At 37.1% G+C, this 27,180-nt stretch overlaps 2 protein-coding genes and 1 long non-coding RNA gene across 3 annotated transcripts in view; 1 reads left to right on the forward strand and 2 right to left on the reverse strand.

Moving 5' to 3' along the window:
* Positions 1 to 10: 10 nt before the first annotated feature.
* si:dkeyp-50b9.1 (uncharacterized) lies at positions 11 to 13,774 on the reverse strand. Its single transcript, XM_067436590.1, has 11 exons — positions 13,609 to 13,774; positions 13,314 to 13,497; positions 9,757 to 9,921; positions 8,063 to 8,150; positions 7,668 to 7,792; positions 6,462 to 6,523; positions 6,325 to 6,391; positions 6,097 to 6,181; positions 5,529 to 5,604; positions 4,736 to 4,804; positions 11 to 142 (listed from the first exon to the last, which is right to left on the reverse strand). The coding sequence occupies exons 1-11, from the start codon at positions 13,772 to 13,774 to the stop codon at positions 135 to 137; spliced, it is 1,095 nt and encodes a 364-aa protein (XP_067292691.1). The 3' UTR covers positions 11 to 134.
* A 1,987-nt stretch (positions 13,775 to 15,761) lies between these two features.
* LOC137065191 (uncharacterized) lies at positions 15,762 to 16,901 on the reverse strand. The gene is made up of 3 exons (XR_010901600.1): positions 16,812 to 16,901; positions 16,025 to 16,164; positions 15,762 to 15,847 (listed from the first exon to the last, which is right to left on the reverse strand). It is a non-coding gene; the product is annotated as an uncharacterized lncRNA (long non-coding RNA).
* Positions 16,902 to 19,430: 2,529 nt separating this feature from the next.
* The window catches only part of smpd3 (sphingomyelin phosphodiesterase 3), a 47,933-nt gene continuing 40,183 nt past the window's right edge, over positions 19,431 to 27,180 (forward strand). The window contains exon 1 of the mRNA XM_067436370.1: positions 19,431 to 19,583. The gene's annotated coding sequence lies outside the window, so the exon portion shown is untranslated. The remainder of the gene's footprint in view (positions 19,584 to 27,180) is intronic.

A 27,180-nucleotide genomic window follows, 5' to 3' on the forward strand; every position in this document is an offset into this window, starting at 1 on the left:
ATATTTTAATGTAGAATGTAGGAGTTTTATCAACAGCCTCCAGCTCCCTCTGGTGTTTGGATGAAAGGTTCTTCGTTCTGTGTTATTTCTTGTTCTCTTGTTCCTGTTTTTGAATCCTCCTGGTCAGTCTGTTTTTAATCATCTGGAAATTAGACAATCCAGTATATTCAAAGCACTTTGGGCCCTATTTTAACAATCTGAGCGCATGGTCTGAAGAACATGGCACAGGTGCACTTAAATGATCTGTCTGAAGTTTAACGATGGGAAAAACGGTCAGCATGCCAGAAGTGGTCCAAAAGGCTGGTACCTAGTCTCTTAATGAGTCATGGGTGTGTTTTAGGCGTAACGTGCAATAAACCAATCAGTCTCATCTCCCATTCCCTTTAAAAGCCAGTTGCGCTTGCACCATAGCGGATTCTCTATTTACATGTCGGAATTTGCGAGTGGAAAGACTGAACACGTCTCCAGAGGGGAGATTTATTTCCTTTTATTTTTAATATTTAAAATGTTTGTGTGCTGCTGCACGTTCCTGCGTGTGTAATAAGCAGAGTGTATGCGCATTGTGCACCTGCCTATAGGCGCATATTACTAATGCGGGCTTTATATAACACAAAAAATACTGCACTGACTTTAGACCAGGTTTTTGTTGGTCATGGCAGTCATTTTCAGTCACCTCAAAATAGCAACACGCCAACAATGTGCCTGAACAAACCTGATTTTCAGACCAGCATCCCCATGGGCGAACAGATGGGCGCGAGTGTGTTTGCTATTTAAACAATGTGGCGTGGGATGTGAACAGGGCTTGACATTAAGGGGCGGCAGTGGCTCAGTGGTTCATGTAGGTTGTCTACAAACCAGAAGGTTGGTGGTTCAATCCCCGGTTCCACCTGACCAAGTGTCGAGGTGTTAAAAAATCGTGTCGAGGTTTAAAAAATCGTGTAGTGTATTCCAGCCTTAACTCCAGCTGCTCCCGACGAGCTGGATGGCTGACATTGCATGTATGGGTGAATGTGAGGCAAAATGTAAAGCGCTTTGGATGGCCATAGGGTCTGTTAAAAGCGCTATATAAATGCAGTCCATTTACCATTAACACCCGCCAACCCGCCAAATGCGGGTAGATTTCAGCTGTGGCAGGTACGGCAGCCACTCCCACTAGCCACTTTGGCGGGTTGAATATAATTTACAGCTAAATAAAAAGCCAAGACCGTCGTATCACAAAATTGGCTACAATTCTTTATACTTGGTGAAGGTGAGATAGGCGGAATTGCGCTGAATGACACACAACAAAAGCGCTCTCGGTCGCACATGTTATTATTATTATACCTTTATTTAACCAGAAAAGACTCATTGAGATTAAAAATCTCTTTTCCAAGAGTGTCCTGGCCAAGAGAGGCAGCAGCACATTTAACAAGGTTTCAGACATAAAAACATATGACATCAACATATAACAATTTGTACAAGTAATAAATAATTATAAGTCATAAGAAATCAGAATTTCCCATATTATCGCAAAAACACACGTGATCAGTTCTCCTTGCTCCTGAATTGTCAAATACACGCGCAGTGTTTTAAATCTTCCAAATCAAGTAAACTTACTCAAAAACAAGTAATTTATGCATGCCAAAGTCAACTTTAAACATATACAATGCAATTTCCAAACAGCAAAATTGTGGCCAGTGAAAATGCTGAGTGGCTAGTAACTTTGGAAAACCACTAGCCACAATGGCTAGTGAGCAAAAAAGTTAATGTCAAGCCCTGGATGTGAAACTGCATCAGGCTGAAACTAGCAACAACGCCTTGTATGATAGGGCCCATTATGTTACATGTCATTCCTTGCAACTCAGCTTTACAGGGTTCTTGCAGGTTTCAGTAAGTTAAATTTAAGACCTTTTTAAGACCTTTTAAGACCATTATGAGTGAAATTTAAGACCAACACGACGCATTACTAAAAGCATTATAAATGATCTCAGAAACTTTCAAACATTCTATTTTTATTGATTCAGTTATAGAAACATTAAATAAACTCAGAAACTGATATCAAAATACTGAGTCCGATATTTTCCCATGCGGTTTTTCGTATTCCGAAAAATTCGTTACGCACAGAGATCTTGCACACTGAGTCCGATGCGTATTAATGAATGCGTTACGGGGATAAAAACGCAAAACAAGACAAAGTGACGTCTAGTGAGGATAATTTGTTTGTCCTGAGGAGATGTGGAGAGACTCCTGTGATCGCGTGGAGTTTCCCCTCCTTATCAAGCGGGATCAAGACCGACCGATTAAAAGTGTTAGTTTGATGCTTCGCTAGCGATACTGGAGACACATATTAAAAAGAAGACCACTAATTTCCGTGAATCAATTGATCCCGAACACCTGGCAGTATGTCTATGGATCCGATCACACACACACACACACACACACACACACACACACACACACACACACACAGAGCTTTACAGAGACTTGATGTGCTATAATTATAGCTGTGATATAAAAATATTATTTGTGGTATTTTTGCTAGAATAATAATTTACGCACTTCCAAAAATAAATTCGACCTCACGTTATGTCAGTCACGCTTGCACACTGCCTCCGAAACTTTCGTCCGTCAAAAAAAAAAATTGAAACAGGTTCGATTTTCTGCGTTTTCGCATCCGTAAAAACGCATTTTGAGACGTTTTGACAACTCAGAGCCACCATACATATTATTCTAGCAAAAATGCTACAAATATTATTATATCACAACTATAATTATAGCACATCAAGTCTTCCCTTACGAAAGGAAAATATATTTACCAATATATTTTCTTGAAATATATTTTAATATATGGAAAAATATATTGATGGCATTATAAAATATATTATATATTCATGCAATATATTGGAAAATATACAAATGATGGCCGCTTTCAATATATTGCAATATATTGGAAAATATACAAATGATGGCCGCTTTCAATATATTGCAATATATTGGAAAATATAAATATTAAATCCCATAACGTTATATGTGAATATATTGCATGATATTTTCAAATATATTGCAATATATTTTTGTTTCGTAAGGGTCTGTAAAGCTCTGTCTGTCTGTGTCTCTGTCTGTGTGTGTGTGTGTGTGTGTGTGTGTGTGTGTGTGTGTGTGTGTGTGTGTGTGTGTGTGGTCGGATCCATAGACATACTGCCAGGTGTTCGGGATCAATTGATTCACAGAAATTAGTGGTCTTCTTTTAAATATGTCTCCAGTATCGCTAGCAAAGCATCAAACTGAGCCACTGAAACTGCAACTTTGAATCGGTCGGTCTGGATAGGGAAACTCTCCTCTCTACGCGATCACAGGAGTAACGTTAGATGAACCCAATATCTCCTCAGGACAAACAAATCATCCTCACTACACGTCACTTTGTCTTGTTTTGCGTTTTCCCCCGTAACACATTCATTAATAAGCATCGGACTCAGTGTGCAAGGTCTCTGTGCGTGACGAGTTTTTCGGATCACGAATATGAAAAAACGCATGCGAAAATATCGGACTCAGTGTGCAAAGACCCATGTTCTTTGAAAACGCGCGTAGACACAAGTGCATACCGGGCAAAACAACCAACCTATGATAGGGTAGGATCTATGGTTGGGCCTGAGATTGACAGCTGCCCACCCAGTCAGATCAAATACATCAGAATACATTACGCTTAACCCTATTAGAATGCGAGTGTTGGCGCCAGCATATTAAAGCGATATTTGACCGTAAATCCTCAACATTTGGCGCGCTTAAAAAAAATCCTTAAAGACAAATAGCGCTTTTTGCCAAAATATGGTTTATTACGGTAATTTCTTGCTTTCCGTTTGCCAATCGCACCTTCCTGAAAAGCTGAAGGAAAAGTGTAAGGAGTAAAAATGCATGAAGCAGTCGGGTAAAGAAAACTAAAAGGTTTTGTTTCTGAACGGAAGTAAAAGTTTTAAGACTTTGGTAAATTAAATTTAAGACCTAGGATGAAAATCTGGGTGTTTTTAAGACTTTTTAAGGCCTTAAATGTAACTTTCTGAATTTAAGACTTTTTAAGACTTTTTAAGACCCCGCGGGAACCCTGCTTTAGCTATGAGACGAAAAGCACTTACAAAGCATTTTATTGGATGAGCCACATTCAAATCTGTTAATGTTCACACACTTGACAGTTACTTTTTATAAACAACCTACAGTTAAGCTAATGAACTATATTATTTGTCGGAAGATTTGTGATTATTTTTTTTATATTGAACACTGGTATATTTGATCCTATACTCCACTTCGTGTCGTGCTCAAAATGTCTTATTTCTTCACTAAATGTCTGCTTTGTTTGAATGAAGCGAATTCGCACTTGTTGAGCACTCACCATCGTGCCTCTCTTCGCCTCCTTTTTATAGACGGCATCGATCTTATGGGTTTTTCTTCGTCCCTCACTGTTGAGCCAGTAGAGCTTTATGACTCATTATATAACTCAGCACACTGTTCTATGAGTCACAGGCTAGAAGACAAGCGGCTCTTATAATTGGATGTGCGAGCAAAGGTCAGTCTGAGCTTGTTATTGGTCAGGTGCTTCAAAAGGATATCATGGTCGCTTAGTCAATATGACAGGCAAAGGACCATTGTATCAGCACACAAGCATTTTAGAGCAACTGTTCAAATGTGTTGTTTGCAGCTCAGTAAATGTTAAGGACCACTGCTAGATAAAATAAAATTAACAAACAAACAAAAAAACACTCACCTGAGCCTGAGTCATTGCTGTCTAACAGTTTTTTTACACTCTTCAGCCTGTACATCAAGAACCTGTTTTCTACAGAAAAGGCACACAGGAGTAAAATAGATTATACATGATTCATTATTTTGCACTGTGTAAATTGGATGATAAAGACATGGCAGGTGAATGAAGAAATTAATGGGTAGCCCCAATATCTGAGAAAAAATATTTTTTAGTAATTCCCTGAGAAGTTACTTTTTTATCTTCTTCTATATATGGGTTTAATCTTTTAATTTTTGCTGTCCAATATTTAGTTCTTTATCAGTATTGGCTGAAAATTGGATTTTCAATTGGGCATCCTCTTTTTTACATTTATATTAGATTTGCATAAATATTAATTTAGGGTGTGGGAATTAATTGACAGAGGCTGAACTTAAAGGGAAAGGAAGAAACTTGAACGTGTACTCTTAACACCATTATATTAAACTGGGAAATAAAAAAAAGATCAACAAGATATTTTATTAAAATAATCCCTTCATCCCCTTAAAGGAATACAAATTAAGAATACAAATTAAATAAAACAAAATACATTTTGCACAAATAAAATACAATAATAAAAAACAAATAAAATAATATGAGAATAAATAGAATAAAAAAGAATATAAAAAAGAGACAGTTATGATATATAAATATATTATTATTAAATTTCCAAAAATGCTTTTGAGACTTCACGTGTGCTGCTTTAACCTTTTTTTTTTTTTTTTGTAAAATGTGACGACAAATATTGTGGTATAATGAATTTGCACCTATACAAACATACCTACATCTTGCCTCTTTTGTTTTTCATGTTCTAGCTTGGATGTGAGACGGTCCACTTCCTCACGTTTTAGATCTAGCTGAAAAACCACTCACCATGGAAGTGTACACGTACACACACACACACACACACACACACACACACACACGTGAGCAGCAAATTAACACAGAAACAGAGTCTATCTGTGATAATAATAAATTGCCACCTGTAAGTTCACGAGTTCACACTTAATACAAATAATCAGGTATAATAAAAAACACATAATAAATGGTATGTGTATTTAACGGGCTGTCTAAGGGGAGGGCTCCAAACTGAATTTTGGCCCAAACCTCTCTGATTAGGATAGTTAACCAAGCAAGTGTGAGGAGACGGGGTGGTGGTGGGATGTAGGAAACTCTCGAGGAACATAGGTGAGTCAGCTATACTGTATGTACGTATATATATATATATATATATATATATATATATATATATATATATATATATATATAAACGTGTTCTTCCTGAACTTTGTTTATACAACATCATTAAGTAAGAGGTCCAATGAAATATCATATGAAAGTAATATCACCTGTTCGTGTAAGGTCTTGACCTCTTTGAGTAGCCTGGTGACACACACCACCTGTTGCTGATACGCAGAGAGAGCCTGTGACCTTCTGAGAAACAGAGACAACCCTAATCTTGTAATCATATGTTTATAAGTGGTGCTTGCTAAGATTATTGCACATATTTAGGGTTAGAACAAAAAAGAAAACATATAGCAACCACTCAGAACAGAAGTCAGAGAAGATTAACTCACGCTATCTCCATCTCCATCTCCAACCCTTGTAAACTCAGAAAGAAAGCAGGATTTCTCAACTCTAGGTCTAAAGGGAAATATTTTTAATGAAAACATGAAGCTGTGTGTGTGTGTGTATGTGTGTGTGTGTGCCTCACCTGTAGTAAAGGGTGGCAGGTAGCTCATGACAACACTGTTGGTCCAGTCATCTTTCAGCTCTCTGTGTAGTATACCAAAACAAAACATTAAATCAAATTTATTTGATATCAAAATTATTTTTGATTTTTTAATTTAGATTTTTTAAGTGATTTTTATGTGCTTAAATAAACTAAGCTGAATTATTTTTGGTTGTATTATCAGTGTTATTTCACATTTATATACTATTAGAGTATTTGGTAATAATTTATTTTAAGGTGACGCAGCTACATGTACTTACTATAGAGTTACAGTTAGGGTTAGTTACATGTAATTATGCATAATTTACTGTTATTACTACAATAAGTACATGTAGTAACATCTTTTTTGTATATATTTCATTAAATATATTTATTTTTAGTATATACAGTAAAATCTATATTTATCTTAAATTTTTTACTATTGAGTTATTTTATAGTGTTTAAACTGCAAAGGGACATTTTTTGTATATTAATTTAAGTGTAAAATGCAATGTTTATATTTGACATTATTGCAGTTTTACTTTCACTGATTTTTAATAGTTTTAGTTAACAATAAAAACACTGTGTGTTGGCAACACTGTATTATAGTTATTTTTGTTTTAAAATGTTGTGTATAAGGTTAATGTTGTATAATGTATGATTTTTACCTAATAAATAGTTTTGAATACTTCATTTTTTTTAAGGAACTAAATTTCATTGCAATTAGATATTTGACTGGTCCTAATTATTAATAAAATGTATGTATTGTATTTATAAATGTATGTCATACACCACCTGGTGTAAGATGGCACTGTTTGTTTAAATGATAATAAAATAATCAGCAACTCCTGCCTCATATCCGCTGTCAATAGAGACATAGGTCTCACAGGCAGATTTTTAATAATCAGAATAGTCTAGTCCAGTTTTCAACTTATTCTGGCTAAGAGCAACCCACTTAGATGGACCATCTGTTCAACGTCTTCATCTGCCTTTTAATATGCATTTTATATGGCATTTAGAGCCAAGTAAATATGATTGACATTTTGAGAAAGTCATTTTTGTGTGCAAAATGAATTAGATGGTCCATGGGCATGAGGGGTAATATGATTTTTTCATCTAGACATTTATTGTGTGATTTTTAAATTTAGATTTAAATTCCAGCATATGTGTAATAGTACAAAATGCCATGTGGGAGGACATTATCGGTACTTGAACTTGTCATTGAGGAGGATGTCATCAGTGAGATCGTGACGTTTGAAGAAATCAGTTGCATCCGTGTCAACGTGAGCAACAAGCACATCATATTTGCCTACAACAGTCTGAGTCTTCAGAAGCTGAAACAAAGTCCATAAAAGAATCAGAATGGTCAAACTGAAGTTGAGAGACAGCAAGTATTAAAAAAAAAAATACATAGCAGTAGTACATGCAAACAACAGAGGGCAGTGTCTAAGCAAAATACAAACGTCAAGGCCATTTTTATTAACTTGCACCCCAAGTAATTGGTTAAGACAAAGCAGCAATGATATATTCACAACTATTCAAAGCAGAACATGTACAAGAGGTTTGACAAGGTCCAAACGGAAGCAATTTGTGCTTGTGTTTACCTCCATGATGTAGCTGCCAATCCCAAGGTGCCAGTAGCGTTTCCTAACAGCCAAAAGAGACAGCTGAAGCACTGTGTCTCCTGTAGACCTACAAATTCACAGACAGAAACAGAAAATGCCAACTCAGTATCTTCATTAGATTAGCATATTGCTCGATTTTCTGAAATTTCATCCGTTTTTAAACTGTCACAATGTGTCTACACATTCTAGTAAGGGCGTGTGTATGGCAGACACTTGAGGTTAAACTAAACCACAGGCCATGTGGAAGCCATTGGCACAAATACAGAGTGCAGAAGAGGGAAAGGAGCGAGAGAGGAAGCCATAGTCTCTCATTGACTGGTAATAACACCCCATAGTCAACAGGGCAGGGCAGGTTTCTCCACTCTTCAGCCCCTCTGGACTGGAAATAGACTCAGGGTGGAGCAACACCATTCAGTGGGATCTTATAATGACAAGGCTTGTTTCAGTTTGATGATATAAATAAAGTCTTTTTTAGAAATCCTGGATGGTATCCACTCATAAAGAGCTGAAATGCCTGAGGCTACAGGGAAGGACAGTCAGGAGCTTGTTCTTGACTTAGATTTAGACTTGTGGATTGTAGGTGAAAGACGATTTTGCATAGAAGCATAGTATGCATAGTATTCTTTTACCTTTTAATGCAAAAAGAAATAAACAGACAAAATAAAAAGTTTTGTAAATCAGTCAATTGAGATAAAAAGTATGTGAATGGGAGAAATGGGTTGTCATAATACATTTTAAGCATGCATAATACATTTATGCTTTGCTTTGTGGCAGGGCACATTATCCCAAGAATGCTTAGGTAGGTGATACGTGTCAAAGTAACATCCGCATGGATGGCAGGACTCAAGGTTTCCCAGCAGAACATTGCCCATAGCATCACACTGCCTCCGCCGGCTTGCCTTCTTCCCATAGTGCATCATGGTGCCATGTGTTCCCCAGGTAAGCGACGCACACGCACCCGGCCGTCCAGGCACATTTTTTTTGATTCATCAGTCCAGGCCACCTTCTTCCATTGCTCTGTGATCCAGTTCTGATGCTCACGTACCCACTGTTGCCGCTTTCGGTGGTGGACAGGGGTCAGCGTGGGCACCCTGACTGGTCTACGGCTATGCAGCCCCATATGTTACAAACTGCGATGCACTGTGTATTCTGACACCATTCTGTCAGAACCAGCATTAACTTCTTGAGCAATTTGAGCTACAGTAGCTCAGCTATTTGATCAGACCACACGGTCCAGCCTTAAATATATATATATATATATATATATATATATATATATATATATATATATATATATATATATATATATATACATACATATGTATTCAGTTATGTATTCCATTATAAATTATTTACATCCCTAGTTTGCATGTGGATATATTTTAGTTTGAACACTCCTCGTAGAATGCAACAAACAAGAGATTTAGCTGAACTTTGCATTGCATTTTACGTAATATCCATATTTTGTCTGTAAAACTTCCTCTTTATTGCAAAAAATTACTATAAAATGCAACTGACAAACCATTACTGCATTTGCAGAGGATGTTATGAGATACTAAGAGCAGCAAAGTATCTTCCTTTAAATCATCAGTGTTTTATTTCACAAAATAGTATTATATGGCTCTTTCACAGCTTTTTGATTGAATTAGGCACAGTGCTTGTACTTTGCTTACAGTAGCTTGATTTCATAGCAAGCAGCAGCCACGATCAGAGATTCAACTCCTACGGCGGAAGCCGGGATCTGTCCGTCACTTGCTTGCACTTCTCTTCTTTCTTTCCTATCCTTCGCTCCATCCACAAACTCCTGTAGGCCTTCACAGAATCGCTCCCAAGACCATCTACAGGGAAACAGCAAAACAGGCTCATATACAACTAAAAATGTTTTAGTAACTAGAAGTCTTGGAACTATAAGAAGACACTGAGGAAATGGAATTGGGGCAGGTCTGAACCTCCATCTCCCACATGAGCACCATAGCACAATGTGTCTACAGCAAGATTCTGAAATTATGACTGTAATCAAAAGTTAAAATAATACCCTTATATAAAGTATTATCAAAAATAACATTTTATTCCTTTTGCGAATCCAGGTAGAATTTTTTACAAAACCAACAATATTCTGTCACACTATGCACTAACATTGTCCCCGTAAGTGACCATAATAGGATACAATTTGCACTGAAACTGTATAAAACAGTTACGTTGGCATAGAAACTAACCGGCATACATGTATGCTGGCATTTGTCATTGTTATTGGCCATAATAAGGTCATGATGATATTTGTTAAATGTAGAGAAATGTCATAAATAAATAAATATTCGCTCCAGTTCACTCCTTTCCAAATCTATTCCTGTAGGAGGAGGGATAGAGCTGATAAGGAACACTTGGCAAACTGTTTGCCAGAGAGGATCTGGGGGGGAAAAATAATTGTAATCCCGTTATCTTTAACAGATTCAGAAAACGATTTGTGCAGAATCATGATTAATTAATTAATGATTAATTTTCTGTCTGTTTCTCACACAACACTATCAAACGGCTTTAAAAGACTTGGAACATGGTCATTTTTATGATATTTTTGGGGTGTTTTTCAGTCTCTTTTGAAGTTTGACAGCATAAATCATTAACTTTTGTTTTACAGTGTACACTAATTATTGGCATTTGTGGTTCCATGAAGAAACTTTTTGAACAAACCATGGGACCTTTTCTGTTTCACAAAACCTTCTTTATAGTGGAAAGAAGGTTCTTCAGATTATTAAAAAGTTCTTCACAATAAGAAAATAATGGTTCTTTTAAGAACTGTGTATTGAAAGGTTCTTCGGGCAATCCAAAATGGTTCTTGAATGGCTTTGCTGCTAAAATCTCTTTTTGAAACCTTTATTTTAGTTTGAAACCTATGGACGCTTGTTTCTGCCACAAAATAAAAAAAATAATTTTAAAAATAATAATATTTTAACTCACAATAGCGACTTTACATCTCCATATTCTGAGAAAAGTTTTCTGAGAGAAGTCAGAATCAATTGCGTGATATAAAGTCAGAATTGCAAGTTTATATCTAGGGTGACCAAACATCCTGTTTTCCCAGGACATAGACATTTTGGTTATAGATATTACAGGTGCTGATCATTTAATTAGAATATCTTCAAAAAGTTCTTTATTTCACTAATTACATTCAAAAAGTGATACTTGTATATTAAATTAATTCCTTACACACAGACTGATATATTTGATTTGAAAAAGTATGTCAGAAAATTTGAATATTGTGAAAAGGTTTAATATTGAAGCCACTCTCTAATCAGCTAATTAACTTAGAAAACCTGCAAAGGACTTTAAATAGTCTCTCAGTCTAGTTCTGTAGGCTACACAATCATGGGAAAGACTGCTGACTTGACAGTTGTCCAAACCATCAAGACAACCATTGACATGTTGCACAAGGAGGGCAAGACACAAAAGGTCACTGCAAAAGAGGCTGGCTGTTCACAGAGCTCTGTGTCCAACCATGCACATTTATAGAGAGGCGAAGGGAAGGAAAAGATGTGGGTGAAAAAAAGTGTACAAGCAATAGGGATAACCGCACCCTGAAAAGGGATTGTAAAACAAAACCTGTTCAAAAATGTGGGTGAGATTCACAAAGAGTGGACTGCAGCTGGAGTCAGTGCTTCAAGAACCACTACGCGCATACGCATGCAAGACATGGGTTTCAGCTGTTCCATTCCTTGTGTCAAGCCACTCTTGAACAACAGACAGGGTCAGAAGCATCTCGTCTGGGCTAAAAAACAAAAAGGACTGGACTGCTGCTGAGTGGTCTAAAGTTATGTTCTCTGATTAAAGTAAATTTTGCATTTCCTTTGGAAATCAGGGTCCCAGAGTCTGGAAGAAGAGAGGACAGGCACACGATCCAAGTTGCTTGAGGTCCAGTGTAAAGTTTCCATAGTCAGTGATGGTTTGGTGTGCCATGCTATCTGCTGGTGTTAGTCCACTGTGTTTTCTGAGGTCCAAGATCAACACAGCCGTAAACCAGGAAGTTTTAGAGGAATGCTTCTTGCTGCTGACCAACTTTATGGAGATTTCATTGTCCAACAGGATTTGGCACCTGGACACAGTGCCAAAGCAACCAGTATCTGGTTAAAGGACCATGGTATCCCTGTTCTCAATTGGCCAGCAAACTCACCTGACCCTAACCCCATAGAAAATCTTGAACACATAGAATTTGTGTTCTATTGTGAAGAGGAAGATGCGATATGCCAGACCCAACAATGCAGAAGAGCTGAGCTACTGGGTTTTCATAACACCAGAGCAGTGCCACAGACTGATTGACTCCATGCCACACCGCATTGCTGCAGTAATTCAGGCAAAAGGAGCCCCAACTAAGTATTGAGTGCTGTACATACTAATACTTTTCATGTTCATACTTTTCATTTGGCCAAAATTTCTAAAAATCCTTTCTTTGTCTTAAGTAATTTTAGAATTTTCTGGGATACTGAATTCGGGATTTTCCTTAGCTGTCAGTTATAATCATCAAAATGAAAAGAAATAATCATTTCAAATATACCAGTCTGTGTGTAATGAATGAATATAATATACAAGTATTACTTTTTGAACGGAATAAAAATAAGTCTACTTTTTGATGATATTCTAATTATATGACCAGCACCTGTATTTTGTAATATAACAATTTTCTAACCATACAGAGGGGGCATACTTGTATTAATTAATTAATAAGGCATATTTGAGTAAACTTCGAGTATCATTTGAGTATTGCCGGGCTGAGTGTCCTGGTTTTCGGTAATTAAAATATGGTCAGCCTATTGATATCTCATAAATCTGAAATTATATCATGCAATTTTGACTTTATAACTTGCAATTGCGTGTTTATAAATTGTAAGATAAAAAGTTGCAATGATCTTTAAAAATGTTTTTTTGTGTGACGAAAACAAGCTTCCATAGAAACCCAATGTAATGGTGCAGTCACAAAATTCTGCTGGCCAAAAAAGGTCAAGTCGTCCATTGTCAATACTTTATAGCAATGTATTAAGCACTACTCATACAGTCACTTTCAAATCAAGCAGTTTTCTGTTGGTCAATTCTGGGAAGCCAGTTGTGAAATCTGCGTGGGGAAATCTTTCACCCAACCATGTGGATTCCTATTGAACTGACTGGATTTCGCCCTCGAAAATTTGCAGAACAATGACAAAGGTGACCACACCTCTAGAGTTAATTTTTAGAAAAGCTCAACCTGTTACTTGTTTCCCCTGCTGACGCCTCCTCTGAGGTTTCCTCTGGACTCTCTTCGGAGTCGCTGTATAGTTCAGCGAGCAGCTTGTGTTTGGAATCAGCTCTGTCTGTTGTTTTACGGGGTACTGGGCTCAAATTTGTCACCTTGTTTCTGGAAGCCTTGCCCCTATAGTCCTCTAAAACATCTGCAGAGTAATCAGCATAAATTAGCTTTAGGCCAAAACTCACTCTATATAAGGAATCATGCTCACAAGCATAATTCATGCTCTGTTACCCAACCAAGGTGAATTACATACCTACATGGTCCCTTGACAAAATAATAGTACGTGTCCCAGGGTAGTGCAATGTTTCGTGCACGTCTCTGGGGCCGACATCAGGCAAGGATGTATCCAACAGAGCCACCACAGTCCGGAGAACATCCTCATTCCTTATCTGCAAGATCAAGAGAACCTCTGAGCACATATGCTCGCAAAAAATATTCTTGTATATGTCAACACGACACAAAAAAAATCAAAACATCTGCCTCAGGTTATGTAGAAAAGAGCAGTGGACTCAAGATGTCATGTGGCCAGCAATTCAGTGCAAGAGGACGACTGCAGCATGACGCCCACCCCCCACACCAATGTTTGCAAAGCTCTAGCTGTGCAGCAATGGGGAAAAATCCATTCAATTAAGACTGGGAGTTCCTGGACAACACGATGGGAGGCTGAAACGTGACCTATATCCTGATCGTACTAGCTCTATAATTTCCTATTTTGTGGAGCAAGAGCTATAAAAGCCCAGATAAAATTTCAAAAACAAGAAGGGAGTTAATATGTGGAAAGAGAGTGGAATACAGCACCCAATAATCAATAAACATCAATAAAGGGAAAGCGAGCAAGATAATAAAAGGCTAAGTGGGATTGAAATGAATTAGCGTGTGGGTGGGTGTAAGTGTATGGGCGTGTGTGAGGCAATTTTTCACATTTATGTTGTTTCAAAATCCAAGTGAGCTGCCTACATAGGAAACATTTTAAGGCATTAAGGATATGCAACTTAATTATGCTGCCTATTAAAGTACCTTTTTGGCCAAATTCTATTGTATATATCCTTTGCAGAAAAGGCAGGCCCAATGAGTATTGCAACAAGCCAATCTCAGTGAAAAATGAATCCAGTTGCAAAAGAGGTGAGATATTATAATTATATTCAATTATTTCAAGATAAAAATATCTATTTTATTATATGAAATCTTTTTATTTTTTGATTTTTAGTAAACTAAATTTAATTTACTGGTTGATGTCCAATGTATTTTAAAATCTCAGCTTTTGGTAAGTAAGTAAAAGTAAGTAATTTTTTTACATTTTATTTCAGTCAAAGTGTTATCTCTTTGAATGAGGAAACATCAAATTCTCCAAAACTGTCAAGCTTAAATTTCGATTAAATTTCATATTTAAAATCACCAATGAAATCTGACAACAACTCTATTATTTAATTTGTTTTTAATCCTAAATGCGTGTCTCAGAACACTGTGACTCGTGACTTAACTAATCAGCGATTGGCTCATTTCTTCAGGAGGCAGGACTTATTCCACCATAATTTTCACACAGCTGGCTGGCATATCCAATTGTTTTCACTGAGTGCTCAGCATTTTTTAACGGTCGTCGAGATTTGGAAGAATGTTTAACTTTGAGAAAAAATGCAATGCTCATCACTGCCACTTTTACCCAGCCGACCAATCACAGTGGAGGGACGGGAAAAATACAAAACCGACCAACCGCCAGTCCGCCACATTCTGTGTACAACGTCAAGATGACAACAAGCATAATAACGGAACAAAATCATTTAAAACAAGAGCCAGAGCCAAAACATTACATTATATCTGCATTTTTATATAGAAACAATACAGAAACCAACTATCTGTGAAATTAAATACTAGTAACACATTGTGACTGACCTCGAAAACATTGCTATATTACATATATTCTATAGAATATTGGAGCACCTTTTTGGGGGTGGGGGGTGTTTTTCTTTTCTTTTCTTTTTTCCTTTTTTTCTATTCTACTTGTTCCTCTGTTTTTTGTTTTTGTAAACTGAAAAACTGAAAATAAAGTATTCCAAAAAAAATACTAGTAACACTTCCAAGCAAAGTGTCAGTCTCAACTGAAAAAAAACACTGCGCTGCCAAAAGCGCTCTCAAGCGCAATGTGTTTTCAGTAGAGCAGTAGAGCCTAGCTCAAATCTAGTTAAAGCTACACTGTGTAACTTTTGTTTATTCTTAGCTAAAAACAATTAGTTCTTTCAAAAATATATGTGCTCATTAATGTATATTTATTTACTTCTTTCGAGTAATAAAGTATTCTCTTAAGTTTATAATATGCAATTGAAAATACATACGAGTGAGGGGTTCGAATGCTGGTCGCCATGTTGCCCTTCCATCTTGAAAGTACATTAGCCAAAGAGGGACATACCCGTAAATTCAAGCTTCGTCTTTCACGTTTTAACACCCGATGGCACCATGTTGAATGTGAAGAGGGGGATTGCCATGTTAATCTTGGACTAAATCGGCCACCATAGGAGTTAAAACGAAATCAGAATTGAGAGGAACAGAAACTATTATTCACTGGATGGTCATATACCTTTTCACCACTAGATGGGGGAAAATATCACACAATATCACAAAATATTACACATTGTAGAATGTTATTCTAAAATAAGAGAGAAGGGTATGCCAACCATAGGCAGAATTGCAGGAGCATCTCTGGTTTGGAAGAGTTGGTGGAAGTTGATTATGATGGGTTGAGCGCTTAAATCACCATTGAAAGAAACATTGTGGAGACGGACCACACATCCCTCCATCGCTCACCATAAACCAGCTAAAAAGAGAGGACACAGCTTTAAAAACATCCATGAAATGAAAATAAGACTCTGCTTTTGTAGAAGAGACCGGGGCTATAGTTGTGACAGGTTACACTATTCATGAATGTCCATCTTGTTTGCAGTAACTTTGAACAATATTTTAAAATTGTAACGTTATATTACTTTTTACGTTTGTGTGTGTTTATGGTCGTTTTGTTTTGTTCATAATTTGGTTCATGGTTGACTGTTTACTTTTTAACTTAAAATAAACTATAAAAACTTTAACTACATATGTGATGTGTTTAGTTTGGAGAGTATTTCACATTGTAAACATAAAAACTAGCATAGCCTATACTTAAATCCTCTTTACTAAACAGTTGCATTTTTGTGACAACTTACATAGTGGCCCACAATTGAGACAAAACGAACTGTATTTTTCATGACTAATAATGGTGAAAATATTCGATAACTTTTTGTAGACAAAACGTCGAGTTAAGCACAGACGTTGACGTTGAAAAATAAAGTAATGGAAAACGTTATTAACTGGAATGTGTAAGTTAACAACTAACCCCGGTCTCGTAAATCCATGTGTTTATTCTTGTTTAAACACAAACGGTGTGTAATATATGTTCATATGTAGCTGTGAATATACAAAGCTTAATACCTCTAATGCCTGCTTCAGAATCCTGATAGTTAAGCCACCTTCCTTCGCAAACTTGGCTGCTTTGCTGTGAACAACACTCACAGCGAGTGTAACTATGGCAACGGTAGAGCTGGAAATCAATCGCAATGTCTCCTGGGACTTGGAGTCCCCAATAGCAATAACGAACATGCGATGACTAGGAATGACGGTTTCTTTCACACTTGGTGATTCGTAAAGGGATAGTTTAGCCTAAATGAATAATCTGTAATAATTTACACACCATGAGAGGCAGAATGACTTCTTTATTCCATTGAACGCTAGAGGGGTGTTAGGCATCATGACAGTCCCAGTCACCATCCACTTACACTCAAAAGTCAATTATTTTGTTTTGTTTTGTGTTCTACCGAAGAACGTTGTAAAGTAGGCTAGGGGCGTTTCATTCGATAACAAATCTTTTAAATGAACGAATCAACTGACTCAGATCTTTTGAAGTAGGTTAACTGCTTTCCTGCCTTCAGACGATCAGTTCAATGAACTGATGGACACTGTCTGTACTCGAAATTGCATACTTACTTCCCTACTATATAGGCCTACCATAGTAGGTGAAAAACAGTATGTCACAAAAGAAGTAGCCTACTAGCCTAATTCTTCTGGGGAGATTCTGAAGTGTCAAGTGTGCATAGATTCACACTTTGAGGCCACTGGAGGGGATCATTGATGGTAGTAAAGCAACACATCTGATGCTGGTGGTCACGATAATCGGCGAATGTTGTACAGATTACATACACTACACACATATAGAAAATACTTTTGTAGTGGTCACGAAGTGAATAAGTAGGCTACCTACTTAAGAGAGTATATGGTTTTGGATGCACACCCTAGTACTTGAAGTAAATAAACAAAAAAGGCATCTGCTATAGTGTTGATATGGCAGCTAGTAAATACACAAAGTTTCGTCATCCTGGCATGTGTGGAAATTGTTAAACCATGCGTGCTACTAACCCCGCGTTAGGTTGTGCCCCGCACTCCCCTACATCAAAATAACAAACAAACTAAATGAAAGTCGTCTTAAATTTTAATAACTAGTATTAATAAAGTATAACAAGATTTAGGTCAACCCCAACTCAAGAAAGGGTTTGAGACAAATGACGGAACAAAATCCATTCAATCCTAAACGCATTGGGTTATTCAGGCCATAGGTCATAGGTAGACAGGCCTAGGCGGATACACCGGTCAGGAGGCCTTCAGTCTGCACGTGAGTCAGCAATCATGGATAAAACATATAAAATATGAAGCATTCATAATAGAAAGCGGTAGCCTATCTAGGCAGTAAGCAGCGAGACAGCAGTTTTGAAAACAATAGGCTACTGTTATTGTTTCTGGAAAAACTACAAATTTGTTGAAACAGTAACGTTTACAAAGTGACACTGCCAACTACTGGCCTGGCATTGATAATACAGCATTTTAGTAGGCCTAGTTTTCACAGATCCATGTAAATGGCAATCATTTTGACATCACTGTCATCTGGGCATGAAAAACGCAACGGAAGGTTTAGTTTTTTAGTTCAAAACGGTGTTGAGTAAACGGCCCAAAGTGTATTTTTTGTTGTAATATGCTAGTGTAGTAAGCAGTGTTGGGGAGTAGGTATAGTTACATGTGACTTGATTATGTAATTTAATTACAAAATAAATGTAACTGTAATCAGTTACAGTTACTGAGAAAAAAAAGTGCAATTAAATTACAGTTAATTATGTAAATGCTAATGATTACAAAGTGGATACATTTGAATATTTTATGTAAAAAGCTAGGATATGTTGAATAATAATAATTTATTGTTTTGCCTGTTTTTTCTTTAGTAAAGTGATGCTATTCTGATGCTTTTGATTGGTTCTTGTTTGAATTTGCAGAGCATCACGTCTGCCAATTACGTCAAACCACATTGCCTCTGAAGGCTTTAGGCTACAACCTGTCTGAGTTTAAATAATTAATAATAATAATAATAATAATAATAATAATAATAATAATAATAATAATAAAAAAACAACCTGTCTGAGTTGCCATCATGGCAAGTGATAAAAAGGCGTTTCAGTGTTGAAAATTAGAAAAATAATCTGATCAAATGTAATCAGTTACATTACTTTAATAAAGTAATTTAAATAGTTGCACTACATTTCGTTGTTGTTTCCCTTGTAGCAATTTCAGGTTATTCGAAATGAAAAGTGTGTTATAAATAAAAATCTATTATTATTATTATTATTATTATTATTATTATTATATTACATTTTTAATAGGGTAATCTGTAACCTATTACATTTCCAAAGTAACCTTCCAAACACTGGTAAGCATATTTGTAATCATACTGAACACTTTAGCCTTTTAAATGTAGTAGCTATATTTTTTATTGCTGGAGTTTTTCCAGTAAAACCAGTGACCATAAATTTTCCATTGCTGAAACCAAACAAATAGTAATGAAAATCGTCTCTAAACGAATCTTTTTGTTGAACTGATTCAAAAGATTCGAATCACGTGGATGAATCGAAATCCCAATCACTAGTGTCTGTTGGGTGGGGTCTCCGGCTCAGCGGTTTGAAAGGCGTGGCGTCGGTTGGTTTCGCGGGGAGTGACGTCAGTGGAGCTGTTCAAAGCGCGCTGGTGCTGGAAAGAAACTCAGCGTCGTCGTCAGCAGTTGCAACGCGGGGCGGAGAGGCGGAACACGGCAAGGGAAATCAGATATCTGGAAACTCGGAAGGAAATAGCGCTAAAGGAGGCACTCACCTGTTAGACTACCGAATTGTGAGTATTACAAATATCCCATTCGACTGGTTTGAAAGGAAAAGTTACGAAGAGCGCTGTGACGGGGGAGAAGGGTTTGCCTGTGAGTGTATCAGCATCACCTAACACGCTTCTTTGTGCGACTGGAAGGGGTTTGCTCCATTTAAATGTTAGACTGTTTACTGATTAATTGTTTCATAGAAATGCACTGCCTCTAGCTTCGAAGCTTTGATTTCGCAGCACTATTGGAGACGAGAGATTTGAATAATATTTGCATGTGCACGAGCCTGTGTTAGACTAGTATGTTGGTCACTTATCCAGTGAGCTTCCCTTTGGCAAATGCAGTTGCCAACAACAGCCATCAGTTTGAGGCAAGGCATGCATGCCTTTCAGCATCCATGTGTAGGAATATGTCAGTGTTTACTGTTTCTTAATTCAAGATGGAAGGTGCATTTTCAGTTACAGCATCGTGGTATTAATTTATATCTTAAATCCATGTTTTCATGTGGATACCTTAAATAAGACTGCAGCATATAATTCATAAATGTAGTGTGATGGAGTTATTTAGTGTGGACTTTAAACCACAGATCAAGGTGTGGCAGCTAGAGTGTCTGTGTTTTTTCTTTAAGCCTATTTGTATAATTGTTCTCCATACAACCAGGTGAATGCTATACAGGTTAAAACAATACATTATTGACCCTGACTAGGAACTGATAGTTGTTGTGTTAAACAACATGCTCTCCCCAAAAAAGTTGGTGTGGTCCTGTGAGACTCTGACCAAGCTTTTACTTGCACACACCGTAATGACTTACCATTAAAATCATGATGTCTCCTTGAAGAAATTATTTCATCACCCTAATGTGGTTCCAAACCACTTTTCATTTATTTAGTTTTCTACCATGGAGCACTAAAGGAGAACTTTTGAAGAATATATGTTATTTTTTTCAGTGCAAATGCAATAAAAAGGTTACGAAGATCACCTAAAATCATCAAAAAAGTGCTCTATATGACTTGGGCTCTATATTGCAAGACTCCGGAGTCATTTAGCGTTTTGTAAGGTTAAAAAGTCCCGGGTCTGAAACAACATTTGAGAGAATAAATATTTCAAATTTCCTTTTATGTCCCTTTAAGCTGCGCTTCTCACTAATAGACTACGTGACTGTTTCCCCACCTGCGTGATGTTAAGCATCATTATTGGAAGATAGCTTTGGCTTAGCCATTAAACCTCCCGTGTTGTGTCCAGATTTATAGGTCCATTTTTCCTCCGGTCTTTAGAGAGCCTCTCAAGATAGGCATTAGGCCAAGTCACGACAGTGGGCGAGGGAAATGTGGTCACTGTATTGAAATAAGTGATGACGCAGTGCTAATCCGACACAGCGGGTCATTTGCTCACTGGATTTGCTGAAGTTTCTTCATTAGAGCACATTATCTGAATGTGAGGCAAGCACAGGACATCAGACAACAGCGGTTCATGTCAAAAACTCCGGTCAGTGTGCCAAAAGGGCCATCAGGAATTGTTCACGTGGGGTTCTCGGGCAGATAGCCATACCCTCAGTAATTATGCCGAAACCATTAGAGGAACAGCTGAGAGGAGCTTGTGTCATCCTAATATGCTTCTTAAGAGCTGAAAAGCATGATACATTTAATCTGCCCAAGCAGGATATGCTTCAGTGGAAGCCACAAAATAAATACACACTCTCAAAGAATGACATAATGTAATACTTGTAAGTTTAGTTCCCTTCTTGTTTCATTTTGTTTCAGTGTCTTTCTGGACAATTCTTAAAAATGATCTCAAACGCTCCTCTTTTATTTTTTCTATTTTGCAGCTTTCATTTTTATCCTCAGTTTTATCCTCATGGGTGATTCTTCAGTTAGTGACACTTTTGGCTACTGTTTCATATACATACAGTAAAGATACATTTATTACATCCTGGTCAACCTTTAAGTGTGATTTGCCAATTGGAATTGTAATAAAGTTTTTATGTTTTTGGGAGAAAGTTGGATACATAATAGTTTTTGATATGCAATAGTTATGATGCAGTCAGGTAAAAGAGGATATACTGACAGAAATGCAATAAAATATACATAACTATGTTTCCAGTGGTCTATAAAGACCTTACATGATGAACCGTTATGTTGGTATTACCTTAGAATGAGCCATTTTTATCTTCATACACTGCGAGTCCCCTTACAGTCAAGTTATCATTTTGTGCCGCCATGTTTCTACAGAAGCCCAAAAAGGACAAACTGCTCTACAGAGCGCTAACTACTCTCTGGTGTCTCAAGCAACTACATCTTTGCCCTGTGTCGGCCACAGTTAGCCTAGAAATCTAGACGCACCCTAGCGGCAGCAAATTTAATCTGCCCGCGAGTGTCATCTAGCAACTCTCAATACCCTTCTGAGCTGTATTCCCCTAACTCTTGCCGGGCCAATCACATCGTGTATAGAGTCGGTGGGCGGGGCCATAATGACGACGGCCGAGTTGCGTTTGCGTGCTTCTAGTAAACACAGAAACAAAGAATCAGCTTTGACCGTGACTCTGGAAGACTTGGAGTTAAGCTTTTCTCTTGAGAAAAGAACAAAGAACGGCACTGAAGTCATTCTTAAAAAGGGAAGATGTGTTCGGAGTTTTGCTGACCGGATACGGCGAATGTTTAGTCTATCAACAAGCTTTGTTTCACCTTCGTTGCTCTGGTTGGTGTAGCGCTATCCTATCGCGTGCAGAGGGAGTTTGAAAGACAGCCGTTTATCCCGCCCCTCGGATTGAGCCCTGTCTATGGTGAGTTTCCAGACCAAACATCTTGATGTGGGTCTGGCTTGTCAGGCTAGGCCACCGTAGCTTCTCTATGTGCTTCGAAAGGGAGGGGTGAGCGGTGGGCTATTGCAATTCGCAACCTCACCTCCAGATGCTGCTAAAATTTACATAGAGCACCTTTAACTTTATCATAAAAATAAAATTAAAAAAAGAAATGTGTAAAAAACGGAATTGTTTTACATTCTTGACATGATACTAATCACAGCAATATTGGGGTAAGGGAATCTTTTTCTATTAAAAAGAAAATTGCACATAAGTGCTAAAAAATCATTCTCAATATTTCACAAATATTAGCACATTTATTATGTTTACAAAATTTGATTTGAAATGTATTTGAAAATCAGACAAAAAGAAAAAGGGACGACTTTAGTGAGGTAAAGAACTAAAAGCATCGCGAATTATGTAATCGAATTGAATATTATGGAAAAATATAAATCTATTGATTTCAAGGCATTGATAATATATATGTAGAAACAATATATTTATCTTTGTTTATCGCAAAATATGTATATACAAATATGAAAATTTTAATATCAAATATTCAAGGTTCAATATGATTTAAAAAGTATGTTGAAATTTACATTTACATTTAAGCATTTAGCAGACGCTTTTATCCAAAACGACTTACAACTCAGGAGAACAGGAAGTGATCCGTTAAGAAGAGGCAAGGAAACACAAAAAGTGCCCCAAATACCAAGAATTGTATACCGCTCAGAGAATACGATGAAATAATGCGGGCATTACATTTTTGCCATGACAACTCTATGAGTGATTGGCATGGTAATAGATTTGATAATGTTGATATTTTTTGTCTTCGTGAACTAGATTTGCTATGCTGCTGTTGTTGCTGCAGAGCAAGTATGGAACTTGCTACTGCCAATACATAAATGACACGCTGCTGCTGTACAATATAGCATACATGAATTGCAGATCCATACAGGTGGAGCTGGGGAAGGAGAAGGGTTTCTGAAAGCGTGTTGCAACTGCCACAGCAAATTCTGACCAAGTATTTATAGATTGAGCAGCGAGCTCATTAGCTACTTATACAGAAGGAACCAATCAGCTGTTCCCTCTAGAGAATGATGTGGTTGCAAACAGAATGAGATTCATGACAGAACTTTGTGTATGTACAACCTCATAGCTCACCTCATAAGTAGTTAATAATGGTGTATAAGTTATTGTTAAAAATCAATCAGAAAACAAACAGGTGGTCTTACTTCTTACTTATTTAATCTATCCTTTAAAACTAAAACGATTATTTTCTTCCTAAAATCGTCCTAGAGAAAAGAGAAGTTCCTCTATTTGAATAAACCTCCATATAAAAACGATCTCCATCTGTTTTTCTGTTACTCTCTTATTTTGTGTTTTAGCTTGATCATGAATGTAAAGTGTGACTACTGTCGCCCTGGCATCTCTGGAGACGTTATGATTCAGCGATACGGGGTGGATTTGCTCAGATCTTGTGTCAGATGGCACGGATCATGCTGTATAATCTTAACATTTTATTCAATAGTTTAGTTTGAGACCATTTGTGATACTTTGTATGACGAAGACTAGTTTGTTACCGTTGTGGTATAGTACATTTTAGTTCTAAATATCACACCAAAAAATTGTCTATTTTTTAACAAAATATGTTTTAATCTTTAAAGCAGTTTTAGTTAACAAAAACTATTTCTTAGACTTGCATATACCCATAAAAAAAACCCACCATTTATAAGCTGCCCACACTTCTTACCCAAGAAAATAGCAAGTGTTGTCATCATTCTGTTTTAAGTGCAGTATAGCACTTTTTTTAATGCTATTTTCCTTAGTCTTGTCTGTCGTCTGTCTGGTGCAAATCTGTGTCAGTAAAGTCTCTCATCTTCATGTTTCCGAATCATCTGATTTATTCTTGCTTCCAAAATAACAATAGAAACAAGCAAAAGATATGCTTCCACAGCTGATCACAAAGAACATTATGCCCCCTACTGGCATAAACATCCTCTAAACATCACCATCCTGTTCTCTTAAAGAGACACCTTGTTAAATACCAAACACATTGTCCAAACATTACACTGAAGAAAAAAAAAACTATTATTAAACATAAAATTGGCTCAAATACAAATAACATAATGGCCTACTACAAATAGGAATATGGTATACATCAACAACAATCCTGCTTAGCAGCAGAGTGGATTGTGTGGCAGTCTATTTTTAGGATAGGTCTTTAGTTTTGCCACAGGTCAACAGACAGACGGTACACTAGGGGAGCAATGGGCCAGAAATAGGGCAGGTGTAGCACAAGGGTACATGTGTGTGTGAATGTGTGAGTTCTGGGCACAGCTTGTTCAGCCTCATTCAAACACTGCTGAATTTCAAGGATGCTTTTGAGTGCTGAATGACACAGCAGGCACAGTGAATCCATTCTGTGTGCGGTTTGCTCGTGTTTTTTCATGCTGTGATGGACTAAAGCAATGTTTGCACATGGAAATTTAGTGGCTGATATATTCAAAAATGGCATGATAAAAATCCTAGATTGAGACAAGATTTTAAAGGGATAGTTCATCCAAAAATGTAAATTGTCATCATTTACTGTTACTGTTACTGTTGTTTAACCTCATAAAACCCGGGAAAACAAAGTTTATTGAATTTCATCCAATCAATTCTCAGGTTTCATTTTCATGACTCTTACCTATGTTATGAATGAATTTATATTCTTTTTACATTTTACATTTTACTTTATGCAAAATGTGGGTAAAATTGCCATACATACAATGCAATGTATCTATACACTGTACCTAATTTGCATATTAATGTGTACGACTCTTGCACGATTTTCCAAAAACATCCTAAAGCCATACAATAGTGCTGTGTGAGAGAAAACTAAAAAATTCAAGCTGATAATCAAGAAGCATTGTCCGAATCACTAATGTGAGTCGGCTGATTTGAATCACAAAACCAGCTGGAATGAGTCGTTCACAAATTATCAAATGCTAATTATTTAGTGACATGTTTTGTTTCATAATACATCCTAAAAGTATTATATGTCTGTACAATTCGTGCTGGACAATCCAAAACATTGAATAGTGCTGTTGAGGAAACATAAAATTCCGGCCGTGATGTCTTATTCAACTAATTGGTCATTTGAGTTAGATTCATTTGATTGATTTATTAACAAATTATTAAATACGAATTGTTATGTTTCAAGTATCGCATTTTTGGGGAATGGTGACCCTAGTGGCTGATGCTGATGCCTATACATGCATTTCTGTTTCAAAAACGTCATAAACGTATATAAGCATGGTCTGTATGACTTGTACATCTGTATTCCATAGCCATACTATATTGCTGTGCAAGGAACACACTAAAAGTCAGCTGATTTGATTCACATAACTAGTCCGACTGATTCATTCACAAATTTCTCTGATTCGGTTTTTGAGAACTCACTACTGTACATTGATATTCAACCATATAATCTGTTAATAATCAAATTGATTGCTCAATTGGACTGAAAAGTCTTCAATCAATCCTGTTGAGCTCAATTCAGATCATTTAATCTAATTGAAAGGGGCGGTGTCTTAAATGATCTTAAATAATAATAATAAAAACAAGTTTAATTGGAAGATTTTACACATGTAAACCTTTCTGTAATTCTGGAACTGGAATAAAAATACCTTGTGTACATGCACAGTGCTGTGATATATCTTATGTTTTACTAAAGTGTGCTATTTGCATCTACATCTTACGGAGGATGAATCTTAGCGATATATTTGCTATAATATTTAACAGTGCTAAACTTTTGAATCTTCAGTGTCGGTTCATTGTTATAGTGTGTAAAAGTGGGGGAATTCTCCAGTAGTTGTACAGTAGAAAGTCACACAGGATTGGAATGACATCAGGGAGAATTGAATTTGTGAACTATCCCTTTAAATCTGTCTAAAGAACAATATTTACCTCACCATTTCTGAGCCAGACTTCTGTGTGTGTGTATGTCAGTACTGGCTGATGTTGGCAGTGCTCTGTGAACAGACTGCATTAACATGAAGAGATTAGATGTCCTCCAATGGTACACAGGGAAATATGAATGCAACGAGAGAGAAGGATTTGGTTTTTGTTCAGTTAATCTGCCAGAGCAGCACAATACGATTGTGTGTGTGTGTGTGTGTGTGTGTGTGTGTGTGTCCTTGTAGGTCATTTATAGAACATCGGCTGTGTGCTCAGTTCTGGTTTTAACACTACCAAACCATCCATCCATTAATTGATTGACAGGCATTTGGTGAAGTGATATGTTATTTTGATATCGGATCGCTTTAGCTGTGTGAAAACGATAATCATAATAATTGTGGGAAGCACATGTTTAGATGGAGATAACTGCGTTTGACATGATTGGAGCTGGAGTGTGTGATTAGGACCCATGCTTTGGGTTTGCTCTTTCTAACTCTGGCTCCGTCCCTATTTTAGGGCCGTGGTTATGGGAGAACCTCCAGTTAAGAGTCTCAGTCCGGCTGAGAGACGCTGGTTGTGGGTGTATGCGCTTAAGGCCATGGCTGCTGGAAGATTACAGAGGGTGCTTCGGTTCAGAACCACCCTGATGCACCCTGCTCTTTCCGTAAGGGGCCTGGCGGCACAGGGATGAGGTCTGTCATTACCTGCAGGATATGAGCTGACCTCGAAACAGATGAGAGGCTTTTCTGGGGAAGAGATGTGCATGTGTGCAGGTTGGGGTTGGAAATGTGTGCTAGTCTCAGTCATTAGATTTTTTCTAGGGGGTCAGGGTTTTTTTGGGGGTGGGGGGCTTGGGGTTGTTCTGTTTCGGTGCAAAT

This window comes from Pseudorasbora parva, chromosome 25, assembly GCF_024679245.1.
Source record: "Pseudorasbora parva isolate DD20220531a chromosome 25, ASM2467924v1, whole genome shotgun sequence".
In the NCBI taxonomy this organism is placed as follows: Eukaryota; Metazoa; Chordata; class Actinopteri; order Cypriniformes; family Gobionidae; genus Pseudorasbora; species Pseudorasbora parva.

What these genes read in the sequence shown, in the direction of transcription:
- si:dkeyp-50b9.1 (XM_067436590.1), bottom strand. Translation starts at nt 13,774, where the DNA reads ATGTGCTCAGAGGTTCTCTTGATCTTGCAGATAAGGAATGAGGATGTT. An exon ending in TTGGCAGCTACATCATGGAG is followed by an intron (nt 7,793 to 8,062) that starts GTAAACACAAGC and finishes ACTTTGTTTCAG; the next exon opens with CTTCTGAAGACTCAGACTGT. An exon ending in ACAAAAGAGGCAAGATGTAG is followed by an intron (nt 4,805 to 5,528) that starts GTATGTTTGTAT and finishes CCTTTTCTGTAG; the next exon opens with AAAACAGGTTCTTGATGTAC.